This window comes from Mobula hypostoma, chromosome 1 (genome assembly GCF_963921235.1).
Source record: "Mobula hypostoma chromosome 1, sMobHyp1.1, whole genome shotgun sequence".
NCBI classification, from domain to species: Eukaryota; Metazoa; Chordata; class Chondrichthyes; order Myliobatiformes; family Myliobatidae; genus Mobula; species Mobula hypostoma.
Window position 1 is genome coordinate 225,045,640 of NC_086097.1, and position 11,679 is coordinate 225,057,318.

Genomic DNA, 11,679 nt, shown 5'->3' on the forward strand with positions numbered 1-11,679 from the left:
AGTTTAAATAACTTTAGCTATGGTAATGAACAAATGACACCTGTTAAACTCACCTCAACACATCTTTTACAGTCTTAACCCACCATGAGCAATAGAACAGTCACTGTTGCAAACAGTGCAGTGAGCAACACTGTCATTTTTTTTGAGCCCTATTAAGCAGGGGTACACTTTAGTGTAGTCTGGGATGACATATGTTTTATATTTTTTTTGGAACACTCTGCCATGGCGTGCTCTCGCTCTCTCTCTCGTGGTCGCTCGCGCTCTCAAGTGCTCTCGCTTTCTGTCTCGCTTGCTTGCTCTCGCTCTCGCTCTCTCTCTCACGCGCACGCTCTCGTGGTCGCTCTCGCGCTCTGTCTTGCTTTCTCTCGCTGGCTCTCAAAAAAATTGATTTCCGTGATATTGTGTATAATTTGCGGGCGTCAGGGAGCCACTATTAATATGCGGGAGACTCCCGGAACTTCCGGGAGAGGTGGGATGTCTGCCTTGCCTAGTGATTCTGGGGTAGGTGTGTCTGCACCTGCACTACCCGTTGCCCCGGCACTCCTTCTCTGCTACCTATCTCAAACTCCTGCTGGTGCTCCACCCTTGCCGTTCCCAACATCCTTTGATATCACCAAATTTAGAAACTCACTCTTCTCTTCACGTTGACAAATATAGAACTGTGCAAGTGTATGCGCTTCGACCAATGTTTAAAGGCCCTTAGCAGTTTTAATGAATGTTATGTTTACAAAGGTATGCTGGTATGTGTAGAATGATAGTAAAATGTCTGAAACTTAGGCAGAATCATTATGACTCATTTGGCAATTTAAAAGATATCCAGCATATTTTTCCAGAATGGAATCATTTGTGCGTCCTGCAATAATTTGGATCTTTGAATGTTATTTCTGGACTATGCATTAAGTGTTACAGTGCTTACCACATATTTTAAGATATTCTTTCATTTATTCTCCTTGGCAGGCACAACCAATGATCCAAATCACCTCCATCATCCTTTAAACCCTCATGTGGCCCAGGATCCAGTAACAGGCCAAACCATTTTAATCAGTTCAATACCTGCGACAAGTCATAGTGAACAGATGTGTATGTATTTTCCTCTCATTTTGACATTAACAATTGGTTGTGTATTTTGAATGCTCTAAAACTCTTATCAAAGCATTGCCATCCTCAATAATAGCAATGCAGTAATAATAATGATTATATTAACATAAACCTGAGAAATTCTGCAGATGCTGGAAATCCAAAGCAACACATACAAAATGCCTGAGTGCTGGAGGTACTCAGCAGGTCAGGCAGCATCTATAGAAATGAAGCACAGTTGATGTTTCAGGCCGAGACCTTTCTTCAGGACTGATATAATCCCTTAAAGAGAACGATGGCCTGTGAAGTGCCAGAAAACTGCAGATGTTGGATGTCTGAAATAAAACCTAACAATTCTGGAGATCCAAAATAGGTCAGGCAGAAAGAGAAATGGGGGTAATATTCCAGGCTGATGCTTCTTCATCAGAATTGGAATAGTAAGAAAGCAGGCATGTTTTAAGTTGCAGTAAGGTGGACGGTTGATGGAATATCCATGATAGGGTTGAGACCTGGATTGTATTAGTGGGAAGATAGGGATTCAGGTTATCAAGATTATGAGAACACTCAGTCCTCTTTTATTGTCACTTAGAAATGCATACATGCATTAAGAAATGATACAATGTTTCTCCGGAGTGATACCACAGAAAACAGGACAAACCAAAGACTAACACTGACAGAACCACATAATTATAACATATGGTTACAGCAGTGCAAAGCAATACAATAATTTGATGAAGAACAAACCATAGGCGCGGTTAAAAAAAAAAGTCTCAAAGTCCCCGAATCGTTCGACTCCCAAGTCCCCGAAAGCAGGCGGCAAAAGGGAGAAACTCCCTGCCATAAACCTCCAGGCACCGTCAACTTGCTGATGCCTTGGAAGCAGCTGACCACAGCCGACACTGAGTCCGTCCATCTGAAAACTTCGAGCCCCCGACCAGCCCCTCCGATACAGCCTCCCGAGCATCATCCTCTGCCGAGCACCTTCGACCTAGCCCCGGCCGCTGAAACAAGCAAAGCCGAGGATTAGGCCTTCTGCTCCGGAGATTCCGTTTACCACACAGTAGCAGCGGTAGCGAAGAGGGCATTTCAGAAGTTTTCCAGATGTTCCTCCATACTCTCACGTCTGTCTCCATCAAATCAGAATTGTGCACGGTCCCCTACTTGACAGATTACAGATATCATTCACCAGAGAGGCCGCGTGCGCTGCCGTGACGCCACCATCTTCTTCTCATTAAGTTAACATTTCATTTGAAAGACAGATGTTCCAAGAGTGCAAGTTCCTCAACACAGATCTAGTATCTGTAGAATATCTTGTGTTTATGTGCTATTAGCCTAGTCTTTGTGGTTGTTACCCTGGACAGAACTTAGAGAGACAAGGGCACTTTGATGATTGGAGGTACATAACAAAGAAATTCTAGTGAGTAACTGTAAAACCCCATTTTATTTCATTGGTAGCTTGAGCTTAGTTTGGTCTTGCAGGTGATGCTCCTGGAAGAAAGGGGGATATCCTCTGATATCCTGAGCAGACCTCACCTTTTCAGTCAGTGTTTGTATGGTTATTGGTTTTATTGTTTTTGCTGTGAACAAAATGGCTGCCATTTTCCCCACTACAGCAGAGGGTTTACTTCAACAGCTTCTAGATGTCCTGTGGTCATAAAAAAAATAGCATATCAATGCAGGTCCATTGTTTTTTTCCTTTTAATTTCCTTTATGGGACAGATGAAACAGGATGGAAACCCGAGCGCAGAGTGATCCTTAATATACCAGAGGAATGACATCTTTGCAAGATTTTTGTTTCTGAAGTAAACGACATAACATTAGTTTATATTTCTTGCTATTCCTTGCAGTGAGCTCTGTGCACAGTTCATGCAGGACAGCAAAGGTGACAAACAATGGTGGTGATGGTGTCAAAATAGCAAGTGCATCAAGATCTTGTAGTCAGGTATAATTAGCTTCATTTTATTAACAGTTTGGGAAATACCCATAAATAAATGCATCATTTTGAGTTTAGATTTTAACTGATTTCTCAACCTGAGACTAGAGTAATAGATAGATTTTCCATTAAAAAGCCTGTGCTCATTTAATTCCATTTTGTATCTGATTGGCAGGTGGAAGATCAGATCCATTATCATTTCTCCCTTCATTGGAAGCTCACATTAGTGCATATCATCCATATGAATCCTCTTTTGCCCCATATTTTCTGCACTCTGTTGTGAGGAGAAGTCAGAAGCAGGGAAATGGCTTGGCAGGCTTTCATCATTAGAATTTAATTGGTTTTGTATATTGATTGAGCAATCCTGAAGAGTGCCATTCATAGTAAGCTAAGAATACTAGGGTCATTCAGCACACTTGGGTGTTTGGTGTGTCTTGGTTGCAAGGGGAACCTATCACAGTCCTTGCATATAACCTGTTACAGTTCAGTTTGTGAAAAATATTAGAATCAGTATTATTAACTCTTGTGTAGTCAGGTTTAGTATTTGTCTTTAAAAACATTATTGTAACATCAGCTTTATATTTTGTGTGCACTTCTCTGCAGCTACACCGGAAACACCGCTACCATCTCCTCCACAAGGTTCGGGTCAAGAACAATACAAGCTTGCTTCAAACCAGATTTCCATTATTTCTCAGCAAGGGCCATTGCCCAAGCCAAAGGGTTTGTGATGCCAAATTTAAGGAATGACAGATTGTGTTTCCCATCTTTTTGAACACTAGAAAGCTGAATGAAGTTACCAAGCCATGGGTAGAAAGCAACACCTGCCATTCTCTATGTACACGACTCATTTCCTGTCTTTGCCAACATGTCTTTAATGGAATATGCCACTGCAGGAGCAAAAAGTCTTAAACACATGTCACAATCTCAGGTTAAAAGTTTAAAGAGATTTGTTTAAACCTATTTGCTTAAGTTCAAAATAAACTTATCTTGAGGCTTTTTTATAGTTTTTATGAATTAAATTCGTCAGTTTAAATATGGTAGGTTGCTTGGCCATTTTCCACATTAGTTTAGCCAGTAATTAAGATGCTTGACAGTGAATAAGAGAATTGTGTCATGTTTAATATTATAAACCACAAATGCTAACTTTTGAGACCTGTTTCACATAACCTTTGAGGTAGATAAAATGACCTTAAAAAGTATTTATGGAAAATAACTGAATGAGTTGCAAAGTGGTAATACAACCAGTGTAGTAATTGTAAAATTCAGCTTTGCAGTACTTTAGCCAGTATCATAAGGCCAGTTATTTCTTTTTAAAATTGCACATATGTGTTTTAAAAGGTGCTCCTGCTTTGAGTTGTGCCATCTAACTTCATAGCTTACCGTACTGTCTGTGATATATTTCATACCAGCTAAAAAGGGCATGTCAGATATTACAACGGAGTCTTATATTGCACCACCAGGAGAGGGAGTTTCACCGAAAAGTGATACAGTTTGTTTTTATAAGAACACTTACTATTTCTTTAACTTTTAATTAAATCAGTGGCAGCTCAAATCACATTAGCTTCCAAACTAATATAAAAGTCTATCATTGAAAGCATTAGTGTTGATTTTTAAATATGGTTGGTGAATAGAATTTGGTCCAATAGTTTTTGACTATCAACTGCCTTAAATTGCTGAATGCATCCTTTATTGTATCTTGTGTAAATGGACTTAGCCTACTTTATGACCTTTTCTTGGTTTGTATATAGTGAGTAATTAGATAATCGTTGTAATTTATTGTGATGGAATGATCTATTTTATAAATGAAATTATTTTTGTATGAATTATTGTGAATGATTCGATAATGATCAAATCCTGAAAGCAAATCAATACTGGAATGTAAAGTGTATACAGTTTTAAATATTGTTTTGCATTATATGAGTTGAATGTTCAGTACATTGTATGTACTTCCAGAAAATTTGAGCTCTCCACATGGCAAAATACAAATAAATGTTAATATCTTGCCGAATGAGAACAGTAATTGAGATTATATAACTCTTGCTACTTCAGATTACTCTTGCATATTTTTGGGATATTAACTGTCAACTATAGTAATCGTTATTTTCCAGAGGAATCATGGTCTTATTTTGTGCATTTATATATTACATTTAATAAGTTCAAAAGTTGGATGAGGAAAGACTTTCCATGCCCGATTCTATCTCTGAAAGCCTCAGAAGCATCTTCCCAATGAATCACTACCAAGTTTGCCCATATTTACAGAAGATGTTTAATGTGTCCACTTGAATTGGCCTGAGAAGAGGGTGGAGAGGATCTCCCATTGATCTGTTGCTGTCTATGTGCGGATAATATTTAGGAATTGTACTATTCTGACCAAGTGATACGGTAATGTCAAGGAATGGTGTGTGACACAAAATTATGTGTTGCTTGGAAAGCAACTTAAATATATTTTTCTGTGCCTTTCAACTCACCTACCTGTAACTATAGGAACATTCAACTCATCCCATTTCATTCTATAAGACGATAAAACATAGGAGCAGATTAGGCCATTAGACCAATTGAGTCTGTTCTGCCATTCAATCCTGGCTGATCTTTTTTCCCCCCCTTCAGCCCCACTCCCTGGCCTTCTCTCCGTAACCTCTGATGCCCTGTTCAGTCAAAAACCTATCAAGCTCTGCCTTAAACACACCCAACAACCTGACCTCCATAAGCCACCTGCGGCAACAAATTTCACAAATTCACCACTGTCTGGCTAAAGAAATTTCTTTGCATCTGTTTTAAATGGATACCCCTCTATCCTGAGGCTGTGCCCTCTTCTAGACTCCTCTGCCGTGGGAAACATCATTTCCACATCTACTCTGTCTAGGCCTTTCAACATTCGCAAGGTTTCAGTGAGATCCCTCCTCATCCTTCTAAATTCCAGCAAGTACAGACCCAGAGCTATCAAACCTTCCTCGTATGATAATCCTTTCATTCCCAGAATCAGCCTTCTCTGAACCCTCTCCAATGCCAGTACAGCTTTTCTTAGATGTGGAGCCCAAAACTGTTCACAATACTCAAGGTGAGGCTTTATAAAGTCTCAGCATCACATCCCTGCTCTTGTATTCAAGACCTCTTGAAATGAATGCTAAATTTGTATTTGCCTTCCTCACCACCAACTCAACCTGTAAGCTAACCTTTAGGGTGTTTTGCACAAGAACTCCCAGGTCCCTTTGCATCTCAGATTTTTGGATTTTCTGCAAACTTGGTGACAAAGCCATCTAGTCCATCATCTAAATCATTGATACACAGCATAATAAGAAGTGGTCCCAACACCGACCCCTATAGAACCCAACTAATCACTGGCAGCCAACTAGAAAATAATCCTTTCATTCCCACTCACTGTCTCCACCGATCATGCTCTAACCATCTTAGTAAATTTTCTGTAATGAGCTCTGAACTTGGTAAGCAGCCTCATGTTTGGCACCTTGTCAAAGGCCTTCTGAAAATCTAAATATACAACATCCACTATGTCGCCTTTATCTATCCTATGTATAATTTCCTCAAAGAATTCCAACAGCTTCATCAGGCAAGATTTTCCCTTAAGGAAGCCATGCTGACTTTGTCCTATCTTGTCCTATGTCACTATGTACTCTATAACCTCATCCTTAACAATTAACTCCAACGTCTTCCCAACCACTGAGGTCACGCTAACTTCCTTTCTGCTGCCTTACTTCTTTCTTAGAGAGTGGAATGACATTTGCAATTTTCCAGTCCTCTGGCACAATGCCAGAGTTCAATAATTCTTGAAAGATTACTTATGCCTCTACCATCTCTACCGCTATCTCTTTCAGAACCCTAGAGTGCAGTTCATCTGGAAGACCCTTAGGGTCTTTACATCTCTAAGGGTCTTCCAGATTTTTGAGCCCCTTCTCCCTTGTAATGGTAACTGCACTCATTTCTCTTTCCTCACACCCTTCAACATGTGGCACATTGCTCGTGTCTTTCACAATGAAGACCAATACAAAATACTCATTCAGATATTCTACCATCTTCTTTTCCCCTGTTATTAATTCTCCAGCCTCATTTTCTAATGGTCGTATATCCACTCTCATCTCTCTTAATTTTTACATACTTGAAAAAGCTTTTACTATCCTTTTTGATATTGTTTTCAGCTTGCTTTCATATTTCAGCTTTTCCCTCCTACTGAATCTTTTATTTGCTTTCTGTAGGTTTTTAAAAACTTCCCAATCCTCTATCTTCCCCCTAATTTTTGCTTTGTTGTATGCCCTCTCTTTTGCTTTTACTTCAGCTTTGACTTCCCTTGTCAGCCACGGTTGACCTATTTTGCCATTTGAGTATTTCTTCATTCCCTTCTTCAAGTAATGTCATATCCCTTATCAATATTGTATAGGTTCAATAGCAGTAGATTCTACTGAGAAATTCATGTTCTAATAATATTTTCAGAAAAATATTTCTTCCAACTAATTTCTTCCATTAATACAGAGCTTTTTTTTCCCAATTAATACAAATAACCTTTCCGTTTACTTTAACATAACTTCAGTTCATAATTTTGAAACACAGTTAAAAGCATTCCCTAGCCTTACCATTGCAATAGAAAATCCCATGTTTTTCAAGCTTTGCTTCATAAATATGAATTGTCATGCCTGGTATAATTCAGTGAAACTTAGTTTTATCTGAGCACGACTCCAATATCCATTCTCTAAAATAATTGAGTGCCCTAAAACTACATTTAAAACTCTGTCAGATCTTAGAATAGAGTCATAGGAAAGTACAGCACAGACATGGGCACTTCAGCCCATCTAGCGCATGCTGAACCATTTAAACTGCTACTCCCATTGACCTGCACTGGGACTAGAGACTGGTGTCATTTGCAAATTTGCTGATCTAGTTATCCACATTGTCATCTATATCGACGATTTGGATGATAAACAACAATGGACTCAGCACTGTTCCCTGAGGCACTCCACAAGTCACATACCTCCAGGCAGAGAGGTAACCATCTACTACCACTCTCTAGCATCTCCCACAAAGCCGAAGTCCAATCCAGTTTTCTACCTCATCTTGAATCCCAAGTGATTGAAACTTCTTGACCAACCTCTCATCTTTCTAAAATATTGTAAATGATTGGTTTAGAAAAATAGTACTATCTGCGCTAAAAAGTTGGAATCTCGTCTTCCTTTTATTGACTCATCTATCAGAATTTGCATCTTTGAAGTCTCTCCTATTGATGTTCTTCTGAATCTCACCAAGGCACCATTTGAAACTTTTCAACTGTGTAGCTAGGACTAGCCTGTGACTGCTCTTAATATTTGTTAACAGTCTAAAATTTCTGTATTTTCCTAGCCATCTGGAATCCTTGCACCATAATCCCAGAATTAGCTCCAGATTGCAACTTGAAAGCAGGGTCAACAGCTCATCTACAAGGATTGGGCAGATGCAGGAGTCTTGCTGGGTAGACCCCCGCCTCCTGCCTGCCTGTGGTTGGGTGGAATGGGGTAGGGACGAGGTTTTAGTTACCCAGAGTTTTACCTGAAACTACTTCAGGTGAAGTTGTGGTTTAAAACTATTAAACTAAAAGTGAAGAATTATTAAAATAGAAATCTGACTCACTTCAGCCAGAGGGTTTACAAAGTCAAGCTAGATGGAATGAGTTCTGAATTTGATACATGGGTGGGAGGGATATGGAGGGCTATGGTCCAGGTGCAGGTCAATGGGACTACCAGAATAATAGTTTTGCATGGACTAGATGGGCTAAATGGCCTGTTTCTGTGCTGCAGTGTACTATTGCTCTCCTTGATTCTTGTTTTAGATTTCCCACCCAGTATCTAATGTGAAACAACCATGGCTGCAGGAGTCCAGCATATGAAGGTTCCTTCACCATTCAGTGACTGACGAGAGAAGTCAAAGCCAACATAAAAGCCAAAGGGAGGGCACATAATAGGCCAAAGATTAGTGGGAAGTTAGAGGATTGGGAAGCTTTTAAAAACCAACAAAAGGCAACTAAAAAAGTCATAAAGAAGGAAAAGATGGAAAATGAAGGTAAGCAACACACATCAAAGTTGCTGGTGAACGCAGCAGGCCAGGTAGCATCTGTAGGAAGAGGTGCAGTCGACGTTTCAGGCCGAGACCCTTCGTCAGGACTAACTGAAGGAAGAGTGAGTAAGGGATTTGAAACTTGGAGGGGGAGGGGGAGATCCAAAATGATAGGAGAAGACAGGAGGGGAGGGATGGAGCCAAGAGCTGGACAGGTGATAGGCAGAAGGGGATACGAGAGGATCATGGGACAGGAGGTCCGGGAAGAAAGACAAGGAGGGGGGGAGCCCAGAGGATGGGCAAGAGGTATATTCGGAGGGACAGAGGGAGAAAAAGGAGAGTGAGAGAAAGAATGTGTGCATAAAAATAAGTAACAGATGGGGTACGAGGGGGAGGTGGGGCCCTAGCGGAAGTTAGAGAAGTCAATGTTCATGCCATCAGGTTGGAGGCTACCCAGACGGAATATAAGGTGTTGTTCCTCCAACCTGAGTGTGGCTTCATCTTTACAGTAGAGGAGGCCGTGGATAGACATTTCAGAATGGGAATAGGATGTGGAATTAAAATGTGTGGCCACTGAGAGATCCTGCTTTCTCTGGCGGACAGAGCGTAGATGTTCAGCAAAGCGGTCTCCCAGTCTGCATCAGGTCTCGCCAATATATAAAAGGCCACATCGGGAGCACCGGACTCAGTATATCACCCCAGCCGACTCACAGGTGAAGTGTTGCCTCACCTGGAAGGACTGTTTGGGGCCCTGAATGGTGGTAAGGGAGGAAGTGTAAGGGCATGTGTAGCACTTGTTCCGCTTACACGGATAAGTGCCAGGAGGGACATCAGTGGGGAGGGATGGGGGGGACGAATGGACAAGGGATTTGCATAGGGAGCGATCCCTGCTGAATGCAGAGAGAGGGGGGAGGGAAAGATGTGCTTAGTGGTGGGATCCCGTTGGAGGTGGCGGAAGTTACGGAGAATAATATGCTGGACCCGGAGGCTGGTGGGGTGGTAGGTGAGGACCAAGGGAACCCTATTCCTAGTGGGGTGGTGGGAGGATGGAGTGAGAGCAGATGTACGTGAAATGGGGGAGATGCGATTAAGAGCAGAGTTGATAGTGGAGGAAGGGAAGCCCCTTTCTTTAAAAAAGGAAGACATCTCCCTCGTCCTAGAATGAAAAGCCTCATCCTGAGAGCAGATGCGGTGGAGACAGAGGAATTGCGAGAAGGGAATGGCGTTTTTGCAAGAGACAGGCTGAGAAGAGGAATAGTCCAGATAGCTGTGAGAGTCAGTAGGCTTATAGTAGACATCAGTGGATAAGCTGTCTCCAGAGACAGAGACAGAAAGATCTAGAAAGGGGAGGGAGGTGTTGGGAATGGACCAGGTAAACTTGAGGGCAGGGTGAAAGTTGGAGGCAAAGTTAATAAAGTCAACGAGTTCTGCATGCGTGCAGGAAGCAGCGCCAATGCAGTCGTCGATGTAGTGAAGGAAAAGTGGGGGACAGATACCAGAATAGGCATGGAACATAGATTGTTCCACAAAGCCAACAAAAAGGCAGGCATAGCTAGGACCCATACGGGTGCCCATAGCTACACCTTTAATTTGGAGGAAGTGGGAGGAGCCAAAGGAGAAATTATTAAGAGTAAGGACTAATTCCGCTAGACGGAGCAGAGTGGTGGTAGAGGGGAACTGATTAGGTTTGGAATTCAAAAAGAAGTGTAGAGCTTTGAGACCTTCCTGATGGGGGACGGAAGTATTAGGGACTGGACATCCATGGTGAAAATAAAGCGGTGGGGGCCAGGGAACTTAAAATCATCGAAAAGTTTAAGAGCGTGAGAAGTGTCACGAATATAGGTCAGAAGGGATTGAACAGGGGGTGATAAAACCGTGTCGAGGTATGCAGAAACGAATTTGGTGGGACAGGAGCAAGCTGAGACAATAGGTCGGCCAGGACAGGCAGGTTTGTGGATCTTGGGTAGGAGGTAGAAACGGGAAGTGTGAGGTGTGGGAACTATAAGGTTGGTAGCAGTGGATGGGAGATCCCCTGAGCGGATAAAGTCGGTGATGGTGTGGCAGACAATGGCCTGGTGCTCCTTAGTGGGGTCACGATCGAGGGGTAAATAAGAGGAGGTATCCGCGAGTTGTCGCTGTGCCTCGGCAAGGTAGAGGTCAGTACGCCAGACTACAACAGCACCCCCCTTATCGGCGGGTTTAATAATAAGGTTTGGATTAGTGCGGAGGGAGTGGAGAGCAGAGCGTTCCGAAGGAGTGAGGTTGGAATGGGGACAAGGTGCGGTGAAGTCGAGACGGTTGATGTCCCGTCGGCAGTTAGCGATAAAGAGATCCAGAGCAGGCAGAAGACCAGAGCGGGGTGTCCATGAAGAAGAGGAGGGTTGAAGACGGGAGAAGGGGTCATCGGTGGGTGTGGAAGAGTCCTTGCCGAAAAAGTAGGCTTGGAGACAGAGATGGCGGAACTCGCTGAGGTGTGGGCGAAGGGGGGCAAAGGTGAGGCCCTTACTGCGGACAGAGCGCTCTGCCTCAGACAGTTGAAGGTCGGAGGGGATGGTAAAGACCCGGCACGGATGAGAGCTGGGATCGGTGGGGGGGGGGGGTTGGGGTGAGAGGAAGATGGAACCTCTGAGGGCCCA

The 11,679-nt window shown here is 42.5% G+C and overlaps 1 protein-coding gene across 7 annotated transcripts in view; it reads left to right on the forward strand.

Annotated features, from left to right (window-relative positions):
* The window catches only part of LOC134355428 (hepatocyte nuclear factor 4-gamma-like), a 179,799-nt gene extending 174,753 nt beyond the window's left edge, over positions 1-5,046 (forward strand). For 3 of the 7 annotated variants that reach the window (XM_063065340.1, XM_063065319.1, XM_063065329.1), the window contains 3 exons: positions 958-1,080; positions 2,925-3,019; positions 3,614-5,045. In XM_063065340.1, the coding sequence (XP_062921410.1) occupies positions 958-1,080; positions 2,925-3,019; positions 3,614-3,757 (362 nt within the window). In that variant the 3' untranslated portion in view covers positions 3,758-5,045. Of the gene's footprint in view, positions 1-957; positions 1,081-2,924; positions 3,020-3,613 lie in introns of all 7 variants that reach the window. The other 4 variants (XM_063065296.1, XM_063065351.1, XM_063065310.1 and 1 more) reach the window with 2 other exon arrangements.
* The last annotated feature ends 6,633 nt before the right edge of the window (positions 5,047-11,679 follow it).